The following is a 16,233-nucleotide window of genomic DNA, read 5'->3' on the forward strand; positions in this document are numbered from 1 at the left end:
AGATCTTGTAGTTCGGGATGTATTCGCAAGCGATACTAGCGCCTGGTTACGAATAGGATACGCTGACGGAACCCGCAGTGGTAGCGCCACCAGGCGCTTACAATCCGTGGATCGTTCATTACTTTCACCGACCATTTGGCTAGCATTGCGTTCGGATTCCTTACCTGTAGTCTCCATGCATTTGTGAGTCGCTCTGCCTGTGATATACACAGAGCCTTTCCGCTTCGTGGGAATTCGTGCGTCTTCGTCTCTAAAAAGTCTGAAAAAGTCGAGGTGTTGGGATATTTGTTCGTAATTGGAATTTGATGTATTAACCAAAAGTGGACTTTGAAGTAAATAATAATTATTGTAATTGGAACAGTGTGATGATAATAAGCGTTGAAAGATGTACGGAACAACAATAGGAAATTAAGGATACTAGGATAGCTGTAGATGACAGCGTGTAGAGGTGTAACCGAACGATACCTAAGGTATGTGTAGCTTTTAATAGAATTTAAAATGGCCTCTTCATCCGTTGTAACAAACCTCTGCGGAGTTACCGAGTTCACGGTTACTCGCAATAAATGCGTACTAAACCGCTTATCGATTACGAGTATCGGAACAAATAGACTATGTATTTTCTCACAAGCCTCGGCTATTGGTCTTTCCGCACACTGCAAAAATTTTACATTATGGACTGATTATGGAAATGATACTCCAAGTAACTTTCAAAATAAGAATAATTTTTACCATCGTTTGCCCTGAACAAGCAATCACCGTCCATTCTCCACTCTCGCTTATTCGCATAGTCTCATTTTTTCATCACGTAGATTTGAAGTACGAATCATAGGTATTGTCATTTATCCGCTATTATTACACGACTATCATCCTGGCAGTCTGACACAACAATGGGCAAATAAAAAAGGAGTTACAGACCAGCCCCCCGCCCCCCCCCCCCCCCCCCCCCCCTCTTCAGTCTCTAATTATTAAATTCGCCATTTCCATTTAAACTCCAAACGTATTACAATATTACAGTGATGATTGGCTTGACATAAGTACGACATAATAGAATTTATTGTTGTTGTTGCATCATTGTATTTGCTCTGACTTTTTTCTGCACAGACTCGTAATAGCTCTCTGCATTTGTACCTGAAAAATAATCCGAGACTGGTGACAAGTAGTTTTCTCTTATTTTTGGTCATTGTGCAAATCTCATTCTAGTTCCATTTGAGTTAATCACTGTATTAGATTTTGACAAAGGTTTCCTTATCATTCTAATGACAAATATGTATGAAAATCTTACGCGCAGCGTTTTACTTAAATTAAAAATAATAATGAAAAATTACTGTAATATTTATTTCACTGCGAGATTAAATTGTTCTAATTTATACGATTATCTTATTTTCAAGTTTATATCTGTTATGTGGAATCATGCAATACGATTTGGTTCTTAGTGAGAATGTATGCAGAAAGTTATTAGGTATGAAAAACTACTCAATTTCTTGGAAATTGAAAATATTAGTAGGTCCTTTCGATTTTTGTGCAGAATTTTGGTCACAACTGCTTTCTTCTCGATTTGTGTTGTATGAAGAGAAATTTAGTTTTTATTGAATTTTTATGATAAGAGTAAGGAAGATAGACGAGATGGAAGTTTACAGGCCAACAAAGTCTTTTAGCCACAGGCATAGCATTGAATAATGCAGTAAACAAGAACGAATGGCAGTATAGTTTCATTGCAAGGGCTTCCTTCTAGGTGTGTAATTGAATTTAGACTCATGATGTTCGTCCTGTTGTATAACACATTGAAAATTCAGACAAGCTAGAAGTCAATTTGAAGTACCTAATCATAAGCAGTAGACCCTCTGTGTAAGCACAAAACAGTATTACAGAACTGTTTGCCTAGGTGTTGTTTTGTCTTATTGAATTTAAAAGTATTTTGTAATTGGAGATTTGATAGAGATCGAAAATAAAATTCTTCATATTAACAGAACAGACTCCCACTTATTCATATACTCAATAAATATGCTCACATGAATGAGCATACAATAAGTTGAAGTTTGTCTGCAATCGTAATCTTCAACCATACGTAAAATTTTTATAAAGAATTTTTTTCTGCAACTCAAATTGAGTTTCGAATTTGTAACAATACTTGAAATTGACCAAGCCTAAAGAAGATTTGATACAGTATGAATTTCAGCTACATGAATATGTACTCTTATGAAATTTAGTAGTACCGGGACGGAAACGTAGAAGTCTCAGAGAATTTTACACCGCTCCTTCAGAATTTATCAACTTTGAAACCTCAGCTCATGTAAAATTCAGGCTTTCATTCTTAATTCTTGTATCTATCTCTTTTAAATTCAATAATTTTTTGGAAACCACACATGTACAACTGTGAAATCAAAGGTCGTAATCCATAAGAAAATATTGGATCAAGTCGGGTCGTCATTAATGGATAAAAGTTACAATTATAAAATGAATATACTTTGCTTAACTTTACTCTATAATTTATATCTTGGATTCAACAGCTTCTTCCAAACAGTCTCATTATGCAATTTTGGCTTTACAAGTTTATACTACGTATAAAAGTTAGGTATATGGCAGTAGCCTACAGGATTACAATTAATTGCCGTAATTGTTCCTAATACAAAGCTGATAACACCGGTCAACACGATTTTTGGCTTTGATTTCTGCATGTGAAATTTTGGTTTCTCCTACGTTACAAATAAGGGAAAATATTATTTTTCTGATCAAAGTTTGCTTTTGTAGAAGCGAGAGCAATTTTTTGAATTTTCAAGAAAAATGACTGTTTTTTATATTATTTTTTATAATTGTATTTTAAATTACGATCAAAAAAGTTTTTGCGGAACATCAAAGTCTTTTTTATTCAAGAATTGTGATAAATAATTATAATATGCAATTTGCAATCAGGATAATCAAAGTGCTACTATCTATTGCTCATAAAATGAATTAAAATCTTTAAAACGTACTTATCTACGTAAATCAGACAAAAGCAAACTTTAAAAGCTAAAAATGGATATTTAAGTGTTTTTCGATGTCTGGAATCAGAATTCAAGCATTAGAACTGAAACCCAAAAAAAAATTTTTTTTTGTCGACCGGTGTAATTCTTATTATTTTGAACTTTACGGATACTTCTTTGAATATTTTACCATAATTAGTTGAATTCCTCGTATTTCATTGGTTCGAAAATGAAATTGCTTCAAAGTCATTGTAAAGTTACAATTGGTCATTTTTTTGGTGTTTCCTTATCGTAATAACAATAACTTCAGTTTCCTAAGTATGCCCACACATACAAGCGAAATGTAGTTTCTCTTATTCAGTCATTGGCAAGCTTTAATACTCAATACCTTTTTACAAATACATCATCGTGAAGAAATGGTAAAATGCTATTGAAAAGTCTGTAGTAATTGAAGACACCTTTTGGATTTTCGCAAACACAACTGGCTAATATTTTTTTGCCGACATTATTGAAAGAATTTGAATAATTTGATAGGAAGAATCAGAATTTAAATTTAGCTAGTTCGTAATCATATGATCATATTTTTCTATAGAGAGTTTGCAGATTTGTAAGCCACTATTTCGAGCATTGTTCACAAGGCTTTCATCACATTAGAATTTCTATAATCTTATCGATATAAGTTTGGTAGTATGGTCTCCAAATCTGGAGTAAACTATTTTTCCTAAATATTTTTGATGCATTTTAAATCTGCACTTTAGAAAACAAAGGTGGCAATTGGGAAAGGCATGACCTTTGAACACGATCTTTTTTGCCATATCTCATATTCATGTATTCTGCGTACTCGATTTTCATTTGCTATTTTTCTTAGTTCCACTTTCTCCTTTTTCAAAGTTTATAGGATTACAATGCATCGGAGAGTAGGGCACAGCAATTACGATGGCAAGATTGCTGGCCTTTATGATATGGAGGAGACACTTGGACGGGGCCACTTTGCTGTTGTCAAACTTGCTCGTCATGTATTTACTGGTGAAAAAGTCGCCGTCAAAGTTATCGATAAGAGTAAACTAGATGAAATATCGCGTGCTCATCTGTTTCAAGAAGTGAGACATTATTTTCATCCTACAATATATTTTAGTTGTGTTCATTCATTTCTGAGAGGAAAAAAAAAGTATTCAAATGTTATATTTAATATTCTCCTTTCTAGGTGAGATGCATGAAATTGGTACAGCATCCAAATGTCGTTAGATTGTACGAGGTAATAGACACACAGACAAAGCTCTATCTTATACTCGAATTGGGTGATGGCGGCGACCTCTATGATTACATTATGCGGCATGATAGTGGATTGAGCGAAGAGGTTTGTGCTGTAATACTATTTTTTTTTAGGAATTTTCGAATATCAGTCCTCGCATTTGTCTACTTTGGGAGCTATTTTATAGAATAATTGAAGAACTCGTCCCCAATATTTCAGAGTAACCAAATTCAAGCACATTCTTAAGTTCTAACGAATATTGATAGACAGACATGCCAAGGCAAGCTCATACAAGACAGTTTTATACAGGGTGTTTCATTTTAACCCCCCTAGGCTGATTACTCCAAAATTAAGCAAGATTCAAAAAAAGGTTTTGTATAAAATATTCAAGGTTCGAAGGGGCAATGAATACTAAGGTAGCAGATTTTTCGTAAATGGGCCATCAAGGTCAGGTGAAGATCTAGTTGGTTTTTTAAATTAAACAGTGTATATTTTCCATTAGCGTCTGAAGAGACATGAAATTTTGCATCAAAATGTACATTCTTATCACTTAAACTTGATCGGTAATGAAATACGAGCTAGTCAAGTTGCTATGGAGCATGGTACCGGTAAGTTACCGCATTCTGAACCGAAAAGTACTTTTTAATCCTATTTCAGATGCCCCAAAAAAAAAGTACACTGTTCCATTTTAAAAACCAAGTTGACCTCTACCTGACCTTGGTGGCTCCACTTGAAAAAAAACTGCTGTGTTGATGTTCTTTCCCCATTGAAACCTTGAATATTTTTTACGAAATATTTTTTCTTACCTTGCTTAGTTTGGGAGTAATCGGCCTGGAGTGATTGAAATGAAACACCCTGTATAACTTCGAGACAAGCTTGAACAATCGCAAACTCAGATGAAGGAGGCTTGAATAATTGAGGCTCTGTCAGCATTGAAAGTAATCGTAGTGAAATTATTGATCAGATGATACTAAAAGTTACTCTTTGATTAAAAAATTGATTATTCACTACTTAATTGTACTTTTCACTATATAATGATACTGTTTTGTGATAATTCAGGTCGCAAGGATGTATTTCAGACAAATAGTTAGGGCCATCTCTTACTGCCATAGGCTCCATGTTGTGCACAGAGATTTAAAGCCTGAGAATGTTGTGTTTTTTGAAAAACTCGGAATGGTGAAGCTTACGGATTTTGGGTTCAGTAATAGATTTTGCCCGGGGCAAAAGCTGGAGACGTCTTGCGGCTCTTTGGCTTATTCAGCACCAGAAATTCTCCTCGGAGATAGTTATGACGCTCCTGCTGTTGGTGAGTGTGACATAAGCTGTGAGATAATATCAAACTAGCGAAAAAAATAGTAGTCTTTTAAATTACACTTTAATTAAAAATACCTATTTTCATAGATGTATGGTCTCTGGGTGTTATACTATACATGTTGGTTTGCGGTCAAGCTCCGTTTCAAGAAGCAAATGATAGTGAAACCCTCACCATGATTATGGACTGCAAATATTCAATTCCAACACATGTCTCTGATGGATGTAAGCAACTGATAGCAAGAATGCTTGTCAGGCAACCAGAACGGCGTGCTACCCTCGAGGAAATAGCATCCAATCCCTGGCTTGTTTCAGGGTCAGATTCTGACCCTGTAGAATCGTTGCCCCTTGTATCAAGGCAACAAGTTTCAGAGGACCACCATAATCTCATTATTACCAAAATGGTTAATGGAAACATTGCTACCAAAGAAGAAATACTTGAGTAAGTGAAGCACTATATGACAATATATTTAAGCATATCGCCTTCTTTTTGGCTGTATGTTGATTTTTTTCCTACTTCCAAGCTTAGTAAAATAATTGTGGTCCTTTCACCGAAATTATTTAAAAAAATACTTGGGTAACTTTTTTCATAGAAGTCGTGAAGAATTTCATTTGCCATTCAGAGAACCCCACTATTCGTCAATATTGTTTAGTTTATTCACGATTAATATATATTTTATTTGCACTATGTTTTCTCAGATATTTTTTTTTTTTCGTTTTGCTACTGTGTGAAGTACGGATATTTTCTTTCTGTTCGCAATCTAACTAATAAAAATTTACCAGGTAAGTAATGTCAATGTACAAATAAAAGTTTTAATACTTTGAAAAATATTGCAGTGCACTAGATAAGAATGAATACAATCATATCACTGCAACGTATTTCCTGCTGGCGGAAAGGAAACTTCGTGCTCACAGGCAAGAGCAAGTACAAAAAAATGGTTCCGAAGTACTTGACATCTCATCCAGGTGAATCTTGGTGATAGTAATGCATGTGATAAGTTATTCACATTTTTTTCGCTCTTGCATGCTACTATAAATATCAAATTACATTATATTTATCAACGAGCTCTAACTACTCTAACACTATCCACTTGAATTCCTTTGCTTTAATTTAGTACCACAATTTAATTATCATTCCCATTTTTACTATTTCCATATACAGGGTGTCCCTAAATTGCCTCCCACGGACTAGCCAGCATAAAACCTCGTTAAAATCCAACCGAGAATTTCTTTTCCGGAAGCTCGTCCGACGCAAAGTTTTTGAATTATAAGCGATACCGCTAGGCTAATCAGAGTGCACCATTTCATCTGGATTTGCCGCCACGGAAATTGCTGTTTTGTTCGTCTGGGTGAATTATTATTATTCGTTTACGAATTAAATATCGGCACCTCCCCTCTCTCCCTGTTGTGCCCCTTCTCGGGCGCTGACCTCGGTATTGTTGCCGCGGCACACGCTGCTGGCTGCACATCCATGGGCGCACACTTGTGTGTGTAAACAGAAGCGCATCCTCAAGCATACGGGGGGCAGCAGCAAGAGAGGGGAGGTGCCGATATTTAATTCATAAACGAATAATAATAATAATTCACCCAGACGAACAAAACAGCAATTTCCGTGGCGGCAAATCTAGATGAAATGGTGCACTCTGATTGGCCTAGCGCTATCGCTTATTATTCAAAAATTATGCGTCGGACGAGCTTCCGGCAAAGAAATTCTCGGTTGGATTTTAACGAGGTATCATGCTGGCTAGTCCGTGGGAGGCAATTTAGGGACACCCTGTATAGTGAACAGCAATGTTATATAGAATCATGTTATTCATTTCAAAAAAATTCTCAGTCTCTTATACTATCAAAAAACCTAGGATTACTTTTCGTATTTTTCTGTGCCAAAGTTATTGTTACAAAATTCTATCATTCCTCGAATTTATTGTCTTGATAATTGCGATTAAGAGAGTGTATGACACGTAGAATTATCTAAAATACACCAATTTTCGAAAATACATATAGTTGACACTTGTAATAATTGATTATACTATTTAAATATACTTACCGTAGAGTAGAGATGAAAGAAAAAAATCGATAAGGCCAATGTGAGAAATCACAAAATTTTAGTTTAACTCTTGATATGTTTTTTTTTTTATACATTTAAACTCATACAACTGTTGTTATGCCAAAAAATGTAGTTCACAGTGTTTTAATCTGTGAGATAATTTACAAATTTTTGTCCATATCAACGATTAATTAATAGATAAATCGTTGCTCTTGGAACAAGTGTATTTAATAAAAATTACACACGTGTTCCTGGAAATGCTCCTAAGCTTAGAATTAACCTACAAAGTCGTCCCAAATAGATTAGAGGATTACATCTGACTTAATCTAGATTCTGTGTTCGAAATTATTGTTCATGCTGCTTATGGTATTATTTTTACGTTCTTGCATGTATTCAAATTTAAGAAACATTCGCTAGTTGTTAGACGTGCTAACAAAGTATCAAATTACTAAAATTAGAATTGATTTCGTACGCTTCGCTATTGTGTCCTAATAGGAAATTATCATAGGCGACAAATGGTTTATATGACTTCTTCTTGAACGTTGGAAAATTGTATACACATTTATTGAGAGCTGTCTCAGCAGCAGCATAAAAATATTCTAATAAGAAACACGTGAATAAACGATGATATGTATATTGGAAAAATACGCAAACGTAACATAAGTATGTAACGCCATAAACAAAAAGACTCGGAAATTGTGTTATTAACCAATGTCCGTAGTGATAATTTAATATGATCGACGAATGGAAGAGTGATAAAAAAAATCTTATTTTTATCATCAATCTTCTAATCAAATGATTATAGTATTTCTATCAAGGGTTTTATTTCATTGGATTATATTGTCATTTCATCATTTGTGTCCTTGTCTATTATCTTTGGCTGTGTAACCAAGCTTGGTAATGAACTAAATATTTCTTCAATAGTTCTTGTTTGATTATGTATTCATCATATCTGGGCGGTGTGTGTGACACACCTAACTTGACAGATTGTTTATTGTTTCAGCAAGCAAAATGTTCTCGCTCCAAATAATACAGAAGTCGATCAGCATGCATTAAGCAATTTAAATGAATCAATCCGAAGTATTCCTCGAACAGTTGGCGACGTAACACAGGTAATGATGACGACTGTGAAAACTATTGTATTAAAACTATCATATATATAGTAGCCAGTCACCTGTCTCACTCTTATTGTCGCAAACGTATAATGTGCTCGAAAGTTTCTTTCGAAACAGATTTTCAACAAATAAGTCTCAAAATTTTAACAAATTAGTCCTTTTTTTTGTACCTCGTGATCCGTGAGTTGAAATGCTGAGAAAGCATTTTGCAAATAATTGGTCAAGCCTGAATCATTTATGGAACATGACTTATATTTTTTTTTAACAGAATCAGTCTAATTGTAATGCAATACAAACATGGTGCAATAGGGTGGGCCAAAAAAATCGACTATTTTTTTTTCACTTTATACTCCGAAAACTTGGTTGGTAGAGACCTCAAAAACATTCTCTCCAAGTATAAGCTCTTAATTTTAATAGGAAGGTCCTCCGCCTCGCAGTTTTCTATTTTTTTCTTATGGTGAGGAAGAAAAATACATATCTCGGTATCTGCTATTTATAAAAAAAAAAATTCGTCTCATATTTTCGTAGAAAATTGAATTCTCTACAAAAAAGGTCTCTTACAATTTTTTTGTATACCTCACTGTTCAGAAGTTATTGAAGGTTCAAGTTTGATCATTTTAAGGTAGATGTCTTTTTTTTTTTTATGAATTTTATAAACTTTCAACAAAAAGTCATTATAATACGCGCAACTCATGGTTGTGTCGGAAATTTACTGCTCTACAATAATGGTCTCTTATGATTAGTCGATTAAATTAACCGTTCAGAAGATATTCACTGTCAAACTTCAATGCACACTATTTTTAATAGTTTTTGTACAAATTTTCCCAAAACTCATGAATTAAATTGAAATTGTTTGAATTTGTACAAATTTCCCCGAAACTCATGAATTAAATTGGAATTGTTTGAATTATTAACAAAAAATTGTTAAAAATAGTGTGCATTGAAGTTTGACGGTAAATATCTTCTGAACGGTTAATTTAATCGACTAATCATAGGAGACCATTATTGTAGAGCAGTAAATTTCCGACACAACCACGAGTTGCGCGTATTATAATGACTTTTTGTTGAAGAGTTATAAAATTCTAAAAAAAAAAGACATATACCTTAAAATGATCAAACTTCAACCTTCAATAACTTCTGAACAGTGAGGATACAAAAAAATTTTAAGAAACCTTTTTTGTAGAGAATTCAATTTCCTACGAAAATATGAGACGAATTTTTTTTTTTTATAAATAGTAGATACCGAGATATGTATTTTTCTTCCTCACCATAAGAAAAAAATAGAAAACTGCGAGGCGGAGGACCTTCCTATTAAAATTAAGAGATCATACTTGGAGAGAATGTTTTTGAGGTCTCTACCAACCAAGTTTTCGTAGTATAAAGTGAAAAAAAAATACTCGATTTTTTTGGCCCACCCTATGGTGTAATGTATACTGTAAATTCAAAAAGTTGCATTCGTAAGTTTACGTGTTAACGTATTTTGTGCTTACATTTTTGTTTCACTATATATCTGCAAACTAATTTGGCATCAAGTATAATACATGAAATCGCATCAGATGAAAATACTGTAATTCTCTTTCGTTTATTATGAATATGTGTCAAGTTCCACAAGTCACTTTTAATTGCTTTGATTTTCCGAAAAAGTCATTTGTATTGTTATTCGAAGAGAACTTCCAGATCACGAGTCTTGCCATCACAACAAAAGTCCACTTTGGCACTACATGAATTCCTCTTTTATTCATCGACAGAAGTACAGGTAAACTAGCATCAGTTATCTACGAATACTTTTGACATTTATCTATGCTTTTATTATACTCTTATCTAAGAGCTCTTAATCTGTGATTACTTCATTTCGTGCCTTTTTTAATGAACTGAGTCCTGCTTCATGATGGTACAATTATAAAGTACGAAAATTTCGCATACCGACTTTCCGATGCTACTGTACTTTGTCAAAACTCGTGCATAAAACTAGGTCTTGTAACTTGAGATCATCTGACCATATAAATAAGGTGAATAAAAGATTCGAAAGCTTGTAGATATTTCGATACAAAATAATTTATTTCACGTGCCTTGCAGAACTTTCGAACAAGAAAATGCAGTATTGTCCAAGAAGAGGACGACGAGGACGATATGTCTTCTTGCTCAGGTCGAGATGATCATGGTAGTAACTCGACGCAAAGTTCGGTTAGCAGAAGAGGATCAAGATCAGAAGGAAAATTGTCACACGTTATTCAGGAAAAACTTTCTCAAAATCTGGAGAAACATTCCATTCATAACAGTCACATACACACTCACTCTCATCACACGCACGATCCAATAACAATATCTGCATGCAATAAAACGACAATAGCCAACTCGCGCGATGATTGTGATAAGTTCATTAAGGACAGCAATAAATCTGGGTATAAATCATCAGTCAAAGTTGCTGACAGCGGTGGAGGTGTTGAAAATTTATCTGAACCAATGAAGGCAAATCTGTTTGATGCCAACTTCAGAAATAATCTCGACAATTCCGGACTCGAAGTTGCCTCAGAGGACTGGATAAAAAAAGCCGAAAATATAGACAGGCGGCCCAAGTCTGTAACTGATTATTCAAAATCAACCCCTTGTAACAAGTGGCGAATGGGGACCAAGCACCAATCCTCTTTGCAGTCTCCAGAGAGAATAAAACCCAGCTTAGATACTTCAGCTTCAGTAACTTCTACAATTCTTACAGTATCATCGACCGTTCCGATTCCCTTAAACACAGCTACAATTACAGGGAACAGTCAATTGTTGCCAAGCTATAAATCCTTGCCAGCGCCACACAATGTAACACTTCCAGAATTGTCTTTCAACGAGATTCTCGAGGATCAGGATATGGCCTCTATAGACTGGTCAAGAAATCGTATCGTAAGACGGACCAGTTACGAACAAAGGCGAAGTAAATTTCACAAAACTCGCACTGCGTCTTGTTCAAGTTCTGATGCCAGTGATGACGACAGCGAAGGGAGAAAAAAGCGAGCTCACAAACTGGGAACTTCGGGAAAACCGTTACCGCCACGAAGGGATAGTCATGATGATTCAAGCGATTCTCAGGATCCAGGTGGCAGTGAAGGAGGAGGAGGCAGCGGTAACACGACTGGCCATGGGAGAGCTTTGTCTGACAACAGAGAGTGTCCTCCAAGTTCATCGAGCACGGAAGATAACAAGAATAATAGCGGGACCAACAATGGTACAGAGGGAAGTAAAAGATGCGCTATTAACAGGGCGACTGTTTTTGAAAGAAGGCACAGAACGGGTAGACGAAGGTCTGGCGAAACGCGATTAAGAGAGAGCCAATCTCTGAATCGTATTACTGAAGTTCAAGAAGCCGAGGGTCCTTGTCATATCCATAATTCTAGCATTGTTGTCACTCAGTATACTTCGAGCACATCGTCGGCTAATGTTAAACAGAAGGCTAAGGGGTTTGGTGCGAGACTATTTCACAGTTGGTCACTTACCACTAACAGTATAAACAACAGTAATAGTTGTAATAGTAATAGTAGTAGTAGTATTATTAATAGTAATAGTAGTAATAGTAGTAGTAGTAGTAGTAGTAGTAGTAGTAGTAGTAGTAGTATTATTAATAGTAATAGTAGTAATAGTAGTAATAGTAGTAGTAGTAGTAGTAGTAGTAGTAGTAGTAGTAGTAGTAGTAGTAATAGTAGTAGTAGTAGTAGTAGTAGTAGTAGTAGTAGTAGTAGCAGTAGTAGTAGTGGTAGTAGTGGTAGTAGTAATAGTAATAGTAGTAGTAGTAGTAGTAGTAGTAGTAGTAGTAGTAGTAGTAGTAGTAGTAGTAGTAGTAGTAGTAGTAGTAGTAGTAGTAGTAGTAGTAGTAGTAGTAGTAGTGGTAGTAGTGGTAGTAGCAGTAGTAGTAGTAGTAATAGTACTATTACTACTACTACTACTTCTACTACTACTACTACTACTACTACTACTACTACTACTAGAAAATCAATAATCGTAGAATTAAAGGAAAACACGATGAAACCACAACATTCAAAAGATGATAAAACAGTACATCATTATCACTCTGATAAATCCGAATGTAAAAATGTAGTATTTGTTCAAGGTTTTAGTAATAGTAAACTCGATAAATCAGTTGATATAAGTGAGAAAGAAACAGTTGATCTGGATAGTCATCACTATTTGGTAAAATCATCAAAGTTACAAAGTAACAGAGTATTTTCGTCTAATAATAAAAAACCAACCAATAACGAAGATGATGATAATCGTACTACGGCTATTACAAAAAGTAATTGCAAAAACAAAAAGCTTCATTTGCTTAGTCGTTACTTTGCCATTCACAAAAAATTATGCATTCCGTTACCCTCGATATTCGGCAGAGGACGCTTATATAAAGCTCAATCTTGTGGCAGTATTACGAGAGACAAGGTATCTGCTTCGTCTCCTAAATCTGTACTACTTTACCGTCATGGTACGTGTTGGGAGGAACAGCGACACTGGTGCGACAACAATCATCGATATCGAGGCAGTTACGGTGACATTAATCAGAATTTGGACATCACCCATCAATTAGTTAATACAATGGGTCAAGGGTGTTCGGCCGTTTCTGCAGCTTGTCATATTCACTTTGGTGATACATCTAAATGCTGCAGTCTTTGTTGACTATAGAAACACTGTTAATGTAAAGATATGTACAACTCTATGTGTGCTCATGTGCGTGTGTACGTGTATTAGGGTGGTTCTTATTTGTCCGATGTCCGAAGTTTTCCAATTAAAATACACGTGATTCTTACCTTCTGATGTAATTATTTTACTGAACATCTAATCTTTGACGAAAAAAATTGTTATTATGTGGAATTGACAGGGATCGATAGTACTTTCAAGAAGAAAAAGAAGAAAAAATGTATTGGCTATTCTATGGCATTTTTACCCTGCTAATTTAAATATTTTTCGTTGTTTTAATTGAAAATGATAGGAAGAAAGCAAGATATCTGTCATATCTGACGTTTATTACGTATTCAGGTTATCTAGAAACATAACATGGTAAATTTTAGGTTCTAACAAAGTCATCAAAGAGATATTTAGTAACAATCATCCGCATCTAATTTAAAAAATAGAAAAATATTGAAATAAGCAGGGTATAAATGCCTGAGAATGGCCAATACATTTTTTCTTTTTTTCCCCTTGAAAGTACTATCGATCTTTGTCAATTCCATATAATATTTATTTTTTCCATCAAACATTAGATGTTTCATTAAAATAATCACATTATAAGAGAAGAATCACATCTATTTTAAATGGAAAACTTCGCGTCGTTACAGTGGATAGTAAAAATCAAGTTAGGACATTCACGTTACGTTCGAAATTTTTTGTTTTTTTATATAGATACAAACGATGAGGCGGCATAATTGAAATTCGAACATAGGTTGAATAAAAACCACCCAAGTGTACACACATCTTTTAGACTACAAATTTACACCTGGTTTGTTTAACTTTTGCATTATTATTCAAATGTTAATAAGTATACTTACTTCATTTGTGTTTCTCAGTTCATCATAACATATTAATTTTTATTTTTTTATTTTCCTAGACATATCCAAGTATTATTTAATTTAATTTAATTCGTTATCGTTCTTTCGAACCTTGTTCATTAGATAATACGCTTTAAATCAATTCATTGCCTTTCTTGTCTGGAAAATAAAAATTCTTTTTCCTATAATGTTTGGCACTGTAGGTGAAAATATGTGGAAGATATTTCATAAAAGGAATAAAGAAGCAGTCTCGTAAGGGGGAGTTTTAGAGCAATAATTTCAAGATTTATGCTGTAACATGGCTCTGTGCTAAAAAAGTTATAATTTTAACTAGTGAATAAATAAAATGAGCCGAGTTGAAATAGTTTGGAGATTAAAGATTAGTATGGTAAGACGTTTTCCTACCTAGCATGTGAAGGAATAACTGCATCGATCTTTCCTGATTGATTTTAAATCGTTGCTTTAAGGGTGAAGATGTATAGAAGTAAATTTACTATTTGATTGTCATAATATAGTATATCAGTAAATGAATAGTATTAACACGTAGATTAAATTATTTAGAAATTATTATATATTTGACAGGAAATAAATTGGTGTGTAACAAATGATAATAATTTAAAAACGTCATTCAAGCCGTAATTCTCGATTATCAATAAGAATTAATTGCAATAATTTGAAAATGTGTGAAAATGTAATTACCCTTTAGTTGCTGCTACTGCTGCCACTACATTACAAGTGGCATATCTAGTCTGTGAGAACAAACTTGTCTTAAGTACTGCAGAGAGTTTATTGTCGGCATATCTCGTATTAGTTGTATATTAAATGTAAATTAAAATGAAAACATGCATAAATATAGATATGTATAAATATAATACCCTATATACATTTGATGAAAAAAGTGATAGCAGATTTTTGTGTCCGGTTCAACACGTCATTTTAAGTTACGGTTTTCTTCGAAGTTATCCGTATACCCAAATTGCTTACGCCAACCATTGTAATCACATTAATGTACTTTACTGTAAGCTAAAGATAATGAAAAAAAGAGAAATTCAATCTCGGCTGATTACATTTAAAAGGTTGGAAATATATTCAAATTCATACGGTTTTGAAAAATTTTTCCTACTTTGACGACTGGGGATTAAGTCCATGCAGAAGATTAAATTTTGTACAATAACTGAAGGTACATGTGTAGTGTATACTATACATCATCTTATGATCTCGTATTTCGAGTCTTGATTAACAAAACATTAGTAATCGCAATAATATATTAATAATAGTGAATTTCCAAAACAGTAATGTCTGGTTACATTTCAATTTTTTGGCTTGGCTTGGATTGGATTGCAAAATTCAACTGAAATGGAATAGAAGATATTTTAACGTTGACGTATCAATGTGAAAAATAATTTATATTAAAAGGGATCAAGATGAGAGAAAAAAACATCCAACAAACAGTTTCTGAAAAACAAAAATATGTATGTTATGTAAACTTACTGTTTATATCGATATGTATACATACCTATGTATATTTAGTATGATAAGAATGTAGATAAAATTTTATCTACATCAAGCCGTACCATGTACGCCACGTTAGGAGAGAAAAAGAAGAAAACAAAAGAACACAAAGAAAACAGTGATTATGAATCTTTATTAATATTTGTTACAGAAATGAACATGTTATTATTTATATCATAATAAGACAACTGTCATTACTGGCTCAATAATACATAAATGTAACAACAGAAGTGTCAGAGATTTTCAAAAATAGTGTGTTAAATAAAATTCAATGTACTATGTGAAATCTATGTCTTGTGTTGTCAATTATTCAATCCATGTTATTACTTTATTTTTCCTCTTTTATCCCGAAAAACTCTACGGCCTCGTGTAACTCCCAATATCCATCATACAGCTAATTATTTTGATGAATTTCCAGAGGGGAATATTAGAAAAATGTAGAAACTGGTAAAAATTACTACTAATTTTTACAAAAATTGGAACATTTCCTACTATTTCTTACAAAATTGTAAATATG

General features: G+C 33.9%; 1 protein-coding gene across 1 annotated transcript; it reads left to right on the plus strand.

The window, feature by feature from the left end:
- Positions 1 to 2: 2 nt before the first annotated feature.
- Positions 3 to 16,006, plus strand: LOC124186670 (probable serine/threonine-protein kinase MARK-A). The gene is made up of 9 exons (XM_046578552.1): positions 3 to 470; positions 3,859 to 4,060; positions 4,165 to 4,317; positions 5,272 to 5,518; positions 5,614 to 5,965; positions 6,361 to 6,489; positions 8,574 to 8,682; positions 10,762 to 12,291; positions 12,538 to 16,006. The coding sequence occupies exons 1-9, from the start codon at positions 433 to 435 to the stop codon at positions 13,333 to 13,335; spliced, it is 3,558 nt and encodes a 1,185-aa protein (XP_046434508.1). The 5' UTR covers positions 3 to 432; the 3' UTR covers positions 13,336 to 16,006.
- Positions 16,007 to 16,233: the final 227 nt, after the last annotated feature.

This window comes from Neodiprion fabricii, chromosome 7 (genome assembly GCF_021155785.1).
Source record: "Neodiprion fabricii isolate iyNeoFabr1 chromosome 7, iyNeoFabr1.1, whole genome shotgun sequence".
Classification (NCBI taxonomy): domain Eukaryota; kingdom Metazoa; phylum Arthropoda; class Insecta; order Hymenoptera; family Diprionidae; genus Neodiprion; species Neodiprion fabricii.

Excerpts from the sequence above, each read along its gene's own strand:
- LOC124186670 (XM_046578552.1), top strand. The coding sequence starts at position 433 with ATGACAGCGTGTAGAGGTGTAACCGAACGATACCTAAG. Across the intron at positions 4,318-5,271 it reads ATAGTGGATTGAGCGAAGAG|GTCGCAAGGATGTATTTCAG; the intron begins GTTTGTGCTGTA and ends GTGATAATTCAG. Across the intron at positions 6,490-8,573 it reads GTACTTGACATCTCATCCAG|CAAGCAAAATGTTCTCGCTC; the intron begins GTGAATCTTGGT and ends TTATTGTTTCAG.